Raw genomic sequence first — 9,811 nt, forward strand, 5'->3', positions numbered from 1 at the left:
AATGAAAAGAACAGTAAAAGAAAAGAGAGAATATTAATACAGTTAGCTAGTTAGTGATCAGACTTTAAATATATATTATATATATGCTCGTGCGTTAATTTTATTTGAATTTCTTAACGTCAATATTGGCCGTGCATGCGTGTGTATTAGTTGCTTCAGCACCACATGATTTCTTATATCACATCGAGTACATGAGATCATAATAATGCAGCAAATAATATTTTTAATTTTATTTTTTTTAAAAAGCACATAGCGGCCTCTTCAAGCTAGCTGTTGCACCATGTTTTTTTTTTTTAAAAAAAAAAAAAATTGACCGTTAGTGTATATTATTTTTTTTTCTTTTTCAAAATGTTTAAACAAGTTACTACTAATATATTTGCGTATATATATATATATATATATATATATATATATATTAATGTTTAGAAATGTTTAAAAAATATTTAAAAAGAAAAAAAAATAGAACTACATTAAGGATTGCACTCCCATCGATACATGCTAGACGGCAGAATAGAAGGATCCTTTGCATAATTAATCATGTCCCACTCAAAGAGAAGACGATTAGGTACTTTTGTTTGTAGTAAAAACTATTAATCTAAAATCCTTTTATTGATTATAATTTTTTTACTACTTTATTTGCTCTCATGTATATTAATTGGCCGATAGATCATATATATATATATATATATATATATATATATATATATATATATATACGATCTATCTAGTTAGAGTAGTACTTGTTTCCAAAGCTTAGTTTTCTTTACTCTTTTTCCTTTGTCCCAAATAATTAAGGATAGTGGTTAACTGATCAAAATTAAGCTTACAAAGTTGCAAACATTACTTTTCCATCGTCAATATATAGGGCGGTGCTACTCTGCCTTTCAGAGTGCACCACTCCATCTTACTGCTAATTCAAAAAAAATTTTTTATGTTTTTTAATTTATATATATATATATGTTTTTATCATTTTAAAATATTTTTAAAAAATATAAAAAAAATATCAATACACTAATAGTCACTTTCTTAACTATTAAGTAAAAAAAATTAAAATACACGATGTGTCAAAATGAAAAGGCAAATAGATACTACAAGAAAAAACGAGCTTTTGTAACCAATTTATTGCAATCAAAAGACTATTCACAACTAATTTTAGTTATAAATAGTCATTTCGCTAGAACTAACTGGTCACAAAAGTTCGTTTTTCTTATAGTGAGAGTAGGTAAAGTAGCATTTTTCTAATATATATAATTTCATGCCTGCATGCATATATGGCGGAACAACACATGATCTCCGATCACAACAGTACAATCAACCTCGGATATATAACAAAAAACATTATGCATAAATATGCAGGGAACAAATCATGAAGGCCGTTATAAATACTATATATAAAAGCATTGCACCCAGTAATTTATTTATTTGTCAGTAGTACTTATACGTAGCTCATGCCAAAGGTTGTTAATAAGCACAACCTTTATATGTATGGCATACAATAATAGTACTGTAGGCTTGTAGCTTAGTTTCTACGTATCCTACGTACAGAACTACTTGCCATTAATTAATACATAAAAATTAAGTTTGCAGGCTGCGTGCATGCATGCATGCTGTATATATAATGTTGTAGCGACGACGCGCGCGCGATAGTACATTAACGTCTAAATATAATTAATTAAGCAGCGGATGGAACAATCCCATGTCCAACCACATGCTGATTATCGGCCTGATCTGATAGAGCCTGAATGACTCGCTCATTATCAGCTACGTCTAAGTTGGACAAAGCATTCTTGTAATCCAAAGTCTCGTCCTCGTAAATATCCCACCATTTCTTCACCAGCATCTTTATGTCTTCCCTCTCCATGTTTTCTTCTTTTCCTGTGTACCTCCAAGGCTTCGCCCCCTTAATTTACCATAAACATGCAGCACGGATACAAAGAAAAAAGATTATTAACACCGGCCATCGAAATAAAAGCAATATCTAATATATAATTAATATCTTTAAGACGCTATATATAAGCTGATATAGTCAAATATATATATATACACGCGCGTACGTACCGCAGCACAATAGTGGACAACCTTTACTTTGTCAATCATGTCCAATTTTTCTGGGTGACGCCACAGCATGGCTGAAACAAGGTTGTATGTGGGAGGAATAGGCTTATATATATCCCTGAAGTACATGTTCAGGAAGTCCTGCACAACATTAATTATAACCCAAAAGGTATGATTTCATCTCTATGACTTGGAGAGGAAACAAATTAAGAAAATATTAGGTTCATTTCTCATGACCAAGAAACATAAAATAGAACTAGTGTACCGGTACCAAATATAGGAAGAATATGTACGTACGTTTTCCCGAAAATGAAAACAAGATTATTATACAAGTTGCTACTCAACCCACCCGGCCCCGAATTAATTAAGTTTACCTGCTCGGCAAATGAAGTGGGAGGGGTGACTTTGAGAGTGTCCAAGAGATCTCGGTAAGTTGAAAGGTTAGGCTCATAGACGAACATGCCGGCATTGAAGTAGTGAGGAGGAGGCGAGCCCAACTCAGCAGGCCACTGCACCTTTTCAGGGCATTGCTGACAGTACCCAATCTGATACTGAGGAGAACTGCTCCATGTCTTCTCACAGAAGCAGTCCATCACAGCATAAAACTGGCCATCCGGCAACTCAAAGAGGTGATCAATATTATCAAACACTTGTATATCACCGTCCAGGTAGATCATCTTCTCATACTCCACAAACTACGAACAAGTCATGATCAAAATAATATTACAGTTCATGAGTAATTAATAACACTAACTTTTTATTGCCAATAAAAAGGGTCTTTAATATAAACAAAGGTGATGAAAGGGGCGAGCAAAAGATTACCTCCCAAATACGAAGTTTAGAGTAGTTGATGACATAGTAAGCCATAGCATATGCAGTCAGGTGATCGTCGGGAGGGTTCAGGGGCTCGATCTCCCGTACAATACATCCCTGAGAATGAAGAATCTCCCGGTGCTCGGCAGGCACGTCGGGCAAAATGGCCACCACAAGAGGGTAGGCTGATTTAGCCTTCCGAAGACCTTTGGCCAAACCAACCACCCCTTTCACGTAGTCTCCATTGCCCGCCAAGAACGTCACGTATGCCCTCCTTGCTATAGCCATATTATTATTATTCAAAGGCTCGGTTATTGCTTGAGGCGCCATCCTCTCTTGGTTTCAGAGAAGTTGAAAGAGAGATCAAAGAAGTACTGGGTATTGATCGTTCGAAGATGTTGTGAAGATACTTGGTGTATATGGCTCTCTCTATATATAAATAAGCATTCAATGGTGTTGAGAATGTAATGAATATTATTACTAGGTACTGCTGAAGATTATGATTCTTATTTCGAAATCTGCACTTGGCATGCTGTGATTGGATTGTAGAATGTGACTAATTTTTTGGGAAGTGATGCAACGGGTCTGATTAGGTCCATGCATGCATTATTAAGATCATCGAAGTCGGTCGTCTCGATTGGTAAGTTGTCAAGGAAAAGAAGAATATTATTTGAAGTTATAAATAAAGAAAAAGGAACTGGCCGGTTCTTTGGAAGTACATACCATAGCTACGTGCACAAGACGGAATGTAAATATCTAATATATAATTACTCCAGGCTAATCGCGCACATATATATTCACCTTCCTTTTTCTTGCTCTCCTGGTCAGAGAATATTATCGGTATCGTTGATAGAAGATATTTATAGATTCCGCAGTCTAACTATTCGAAACATAAATAAAAATCTCCCTCATTCTTGAAATAGGAATCTAAACCACATTAAGACTATATATTAATGTACCATATTGCGGATTCCATCTTTAATTACTCTGAGGAAATCAATCTAAATCGTTTGAAATTTGAGCAAAATCACGCGTAGTTAATCTATACAGATTAACGTATATACTCACAATTGAAGTACTACAGTGCATGGCCGCATGCAACAGCATTGTTTCGTTCATTTGGTCTCTTTTGGATTAAAAGATGAGTTGAATAAAATATTGTTAAAATATTATTTTTTAATATTATTATTATTTAATTAAAATTTTAAAAAGTTTGAATTGTTTATTATATTTTGTGTGAAAATTTAAAAAAATTATAATGATGAAATGAAATAAGTTGAAGTAAGTTTTCAATCCAAACAGGGGCTTAAGTTTTGTTAAGGTTTTCCTTTTCTGTGTTCATCGTCATTTTATGAATACGTGCATGTTCTCCTCCTATGGGTTCAAAGCTATGTATCTTTCTTAGGTGACTACTACTCCTTTCATATGCATGCGCGTCCTGACTAATTATGATCATCATCAGGCTCAAATTCAGGCAATATCGCTTCACCTATGGCACTTACGGAGTCCTCCCGACCGCAAGAGCGTCCGGACGGGCGGGAACTTGAAATAAAATTTCGGGTAGTACTCATGATCCAGTCTTGTTCTGATTAGGACTTACGTTAATGTCATTTCATTTTCTCCGTGTTTGGCTTGATCCTGATTCCTTAATATTGCTTGGGTTAATTTTCTGTGTATCATTCTGTACTTGGGTTCCTTAATGAAATTAGAAAAAAAAAAAAAAAAAAAAAAAAAACACGAGCTCCTTAACCAAACGCCACAATGAAAAAACACAAACAAATAACAGATCACTAATCACAAATACATCATCACAAAAATAAATTAAATAACAAGAAGATAATTATTTTTGAGACTTTGAATTACTTTCCTACATCCTAATTTAAATACCATGATATATAACTAATTATGAAGTGTGGTTTTTACTACCAAGATCTTATAATTATATTAATTAGTCCATAATTAGAGGATTAATGTTTAATTCGAGAAATCTTACATTCCCTTTAACATCCACGTTCTTATTAGGAACGTACGTTATATATGCTAACTTGGAAATATTATAGAATACTAATCTCGGGAGAAAGCCAACATGATCACCTTAAAAGAGGAAAGTTAGCTACTCGATCGATGAAGTAGTATTTCCTTTTACAATTTATGAGCAAGTTCAAAAGAGAATAACACAGTCGTGTGATTGGAGAATATGTAAAATGTTTTTCACGGTATTTCCTTTTACAATATCGTATGGATCTGAAACACATGCAGCCAGTTAATTAGCCACATAATAATATTTAAAAACAACCATATCTAAAAGTTGCTGCCGCTAGCATATCATCAAGAATCGATCATTAATTACTAAAGATAATCTTAATTAATAATACGATGAAATGTTGGAATTCAGATCTTATATAATTAATTTACAATACATCTCTGTCGGTTACGGAACATATGCATGATTGTGTTGCATGTTGTTGATGATGACTAGTACCCATATATGTTGCCGTGTGTCGTGTAGCAGTACATATATTCGTGGCGTTGCTACATATATATATATATATATATATATATATGTAAAAGCATGGATGGAGGTGACCATCTTTGTAATTGCGGGGTTATGGACGATTGTCTTTCTCATTTATTCTTTGATGCCAACAGTGTTAAACACGCATATGCGACTCGTGAGATGCAAACATGTGTGCGTGCTACGACAACAAAATAGAATAGGATCTGCGCGCGGCACGAATGCTATAATTTTGCATTAACTTTATGAGGTGGAAAGGGAAAATACTAAAGTCGAAAACAATATATGGCAAAAGAGAGAATCACATTCTACTTGGAGATTATATATTCTTCGTACGTGTATGCATGCAATGCCTATATTTCTTTTGCTTTGTTTCTTTCCCTGAGCACGCAGTACTGATCTTATTATCACTCTATAATCATTTAGTGATAGAGATTGAGGCTACACTCACGCATGATTAAATTATTCATGAGTTTGATGTGGAGAAATTATTCATACATTTCATCGCGTCCGCGTAAATGATAGCTATCGGGATCTGATCCTTTTATCCGGTACTCTTTTTTTTTTTTTTTTTTTTTTCCTAATTGGTTTCAGTTAGGAACAAGATTAATGTTTAAAATGTGTTAGTGATTTTTGTCAAACATATGGACAGATATGAAGTTAGGATTGAAGTGATAATTAAATTAAGGACGATCGACTGACATGAAATATTATAATTAACGTCTCTATAAAAAATATATATATTCTAATTAACGTCATGATTCGGTTAATGCGGGAGATCTCCGGCCTGATTAATTCTCGATCCCTAATCGCCTTTAAATATGAGCGGGACAGCTCCATAATTATCTAGATCCTATAACGGCTGCAATTCCGCCCTACACTTTTAAAGAGTACATTATTTTCTGGCCATCTTCCCCTATCTATCCATATGCTCCTTTGATCATCATGGCACGTGAAAATCTGAAATGCGATTTTTTTTATTTTTTATGGAAACAGACTCATTTTATTAATGAACCGAAATTACAACTGTAACTTATCAATATATGAAAAATCCACATTATAAACCAAACTACGCATCAGCTCTGGGGCTTCCCCACACACAAATAATTCCTTTGTGGTGGACATTGTCTTAACTTCTAAACAAACTCTCTCTTAACAGAAAAAGCACTCTGTAAAACAGAACTTAAAGGTCCCCCTGTCCTCCTAGGGAGGATGAGTATGAGACACTGCTATGGACATCAAATCTAATAGCCTATTTCTATTTTATTAATAACTAAAATAACAAAAAACTACAAATAAACACATTAACAACTACAGAACCACAAGCACTGGTGTGACCCTAGACGTCACGCCCACTGCAAGCATCGGCATCTCAAGCCCTGACAGCACGAGCACCCAGCTCACGCACGGACAACAACAGCCGCCATTGCACAAGCAGCACCTATGCGCGAGAATTGGCCGTACAACCACCGGCCGTAGCATCGCCCACCACTCTCGAACAGCTCTTGCCCCAGATTACATCCGACCCAGAGGCTCATCACCTCACTCGGGTCAACAACAAAAAAGAAAAACTGGAAAAAAAAAACAAAACAAAAACAACTACAAAAACATTGAAACGGAATATCAAAGAAATAGAAAAACAAAAAATGGATGAATAGTGCACAATGTGTCGACAGTGGCGCGACTCTGAAAGGAAATGCTAATTTGAGTTAAAGAGAATGGGGCGATATATGATTGAATTAATTGAAATATGATAGATAGAAAGCAATGCATGTGTTGCGCGCACTCCGATCTATTCTGTAAAATGAGTGAAAAAAATGTGGTACTGATTGTGAGGGGGTAAACTATACCAGGTCCAAGACTTGGCCCAGTCCACTAGGTCACCACTAGGAGACAGAATAAGAGAGAGGGAGAAAGGACATGATAGGTCCCGTTACAGATTTAATACTAAGTATATATTCTCTTCGGGTGAGAATGTACCACACTTTAGATAACTTGCTTTTTATGATCCATTGATAAATTCTTGGCTACTTAAATAAGCAAGGCCACGTATATAATGCCAAAATAAAAGGGAAACTAGTAGCTAGCAACTATAATACAAACACACGTAAAAACAGAGCATGCAAATACACAAAAAAACATAGCATAACTAACAGAAATAAACATGCAACAGAAAAACACATCCTACGACGTAAAACTCTCAATTGCAAATGACCCAGTCCATTCCAGCGTGATCTTCTCGTTCTTTACTCACCCATGACCCCGTCTACTGCAACGGTCTTTATTCACATCCAACTTCATCCCAGATATTTGGGATTTGGCTTAAGGCCTTTCTCTGAACGACGTGGCCTAACAATACTCCCCCTCCCTCCAGTGGACACTTGTCCTCAAGGTCCACATATGGAAATTGCGCAAGCAATGATTGGGTTGTCTCCCACGTGGCCTCCCCCATTAGTAGATGCTTCCACTGGACTAAGCTTTTTTTTTCAAATTTATTTCCCCGTTTGACCCATTGAGTGTCCAAGATTTGTTGAGGTTCTAATCTAGATGCGCCTTCATCGGTCACTGACGGTAGTTCCTTAGAAGGCACCACCATGTCTCCCAAGAATTTTTTTAGTAGGGAAACGTGGAAACCATGATGAATACGAGCTCCTTCCGACAGTTGAAGTTTAAATGCAACCGCTCTAATTTTTTGTAGCACTGGGTATGGCCCATAAAATCGACTAGTGAGCTTCTTGTGGGCACGTTTGAAAATCGACTGCTGCCGATAGGGGTGTAACTTAAGAAACACCATATTGCCCACTTTGAAAGTCACATCCCGCCTCTTTTGATCCGTTGTCTGCTTCATGCGATTCCTGGAAGTCTCCAGATTAGCTTTAAGTTGGCGCAACAACTTGTCTCTAGACATGAGACTTTGGTCCACTTCATGCACAGAAGAAAAGCCACTATGGTAAATGGGAAGTGGAGGAGGCAAATGACCATACAATGCCTGGAATGGGGTCATCCCTGTAGATGCATGGTACATCGTATTGTACCACAGCTTTACCCATGGAATGTAGGTGCTCCATTTGCATGGCCATTGGAGAACAAAGTAGCAAAGATATTGCTCTACACAATGATTGACCACTTCCATCTGTCCGTTGGTTTGCAGATAAGAGGTGGAGCTGAGTTTTAACTCAATACCTGACATTTGGAAGAACTCTTGCCAAAATCGGCTAATAAAGATAGGGTCCTGATCACTGATGATCGATCTGGGAAGGCCATGTAATTTGAAAACCCCTTCAACAAATTTTTCAACCACACCTTCAACAGTAAAAGGATGAGTTAAAATTAAGAAATGTGCAAATTTACTTAACTTGTCGACAACTACCAAAATTGTATCCTTGCCATGGGATGTCGGCAAGCCTTCAACGAAGTCGAAAGTGATATCGTCCCAGACTTGGCAAGGAATGGGCAAAGGTTGTAGGAGTCCCACAGGGGGGAGTGTCTCGGACTTCAATTTCTGGCAAACTTTACATCACTTGACATATTCTTGGATTGCTTGGTGCATTTTAGGCCAATAAAATTGTTTATCCAGCCTTTTGAATGTTCGCAATACTCTTGAATGCCCCCCAATTTTTGTGTCGTGAGCCTCCTGTATGAGCTTGGTCCGCAGCACCTCATGAGAAGGAATAACCATTCTTCCTTTGAATAAAAAGAGTCCTTGGCGCTGTGAGTAGTGCCCTTCAGGTTGAGCCCTGGCCCTCTAATCTATGGATTGGATATAAGAATCCACTTCGTAAGCACCTTTAATCTCATCCCACATGGTTACAGAGGGCATGTGTAGATGATGAAGAACTGGGCTGTAAGGCTTGCATGAGAGGGCGTCTGCAGCTGAGTTTTCATGGCCTGGAAGGTAAGCAGTTTCATAGTCGTAGCCCATTAATTTGGCTACCCACTTCTGTTGCTCAGGTGTTCCCACACGTTGCTCTAAAAAATACTTTAGGCTACGCTGGTCGGTTTGGATGAAAAATTTTCTTCCCAGTAAATAAGGATGCCACAAGCGTATTGCCTCTACAATTGCGAGCATTTCCTTGACTCATAAAGGCGATGGGCTTGCCTTGTTGAGCTAAGACTGCGCCAATCCCGTCTTCTGACATCGGTTTCAATGGTGAAGGAATCATTGAAATTTGTTATAGCCAAAATGGGAGTGGTGGTCATTGCTTGCTTAAGAGCTAAGATGGTTGTTTCGGCGTCGTCATTCCATCCAAACTTTCCCTTCTTGAGTAAGTTTGTAAGAGGTCGTGCGATGATGCCATAACTCTGAATGAACTTCCTGTAATATTCTGTCAAACCTAAAAAATCACGTAATTCAGAAATATTAGTTGGACGTGGCCATGCTACCATGGCTGAAATTTTATGGTCGTCCACCTTTACCCCTTGAGGCGT

General features: G+C 37.0%; 1 protein-coding gene across 1 annotated transcript; it reads right to left on the reverse strand.

Annotated features, from left to right (window-relative positions):
• Window positions 1-1,351: 1,351 nt before the first annotated feature.
• On the reverse strand, window positions 1,352-3,278 carry LOC121237819 (galactinol synthase 2-like). The gene is made up of 4 exons (XM_041134712.1): window positions 2,878-3,278; window positions 2,430-2,750; window positions 2,059-2,196; window positions 1,352-1,900 (listed from the first exon to the last, which is right to left on the reverse strand). The coding sequence occupies exons 1-4, from the start codon at window positions 3,196-3,198 to the stop codon at window positions 1,673-1,675; spliced, it is 1,008 nt and encodes a 335-aa protein (XP_040990646.1). The 5' UTR covers window positions 3,199-3,278; the 3' UTR covers window positions 1,352-1,672.
• Between the last annotated feature and the right edge of the window lie 6,533 nt (window positions 3,279-9,811).

The sequence above is a fragment of the Juglans microcarpa x Juglans regia genome, chromosome 1D (assembly GCF_004785595.1).
Source record: "Juglans microcarpa x Juglans regia isolate MS1-56 chromosome 1D, Jm3101_v1.0, whole genome shotgun sequence".
Taxonomy (NCBI): Eukaryota; Viridiplantae; Streptophyta; class Magnoliopsida; order Fagales; family Juglandaceae; genus Juglans; species Juglans microcarpa x Juglans regia.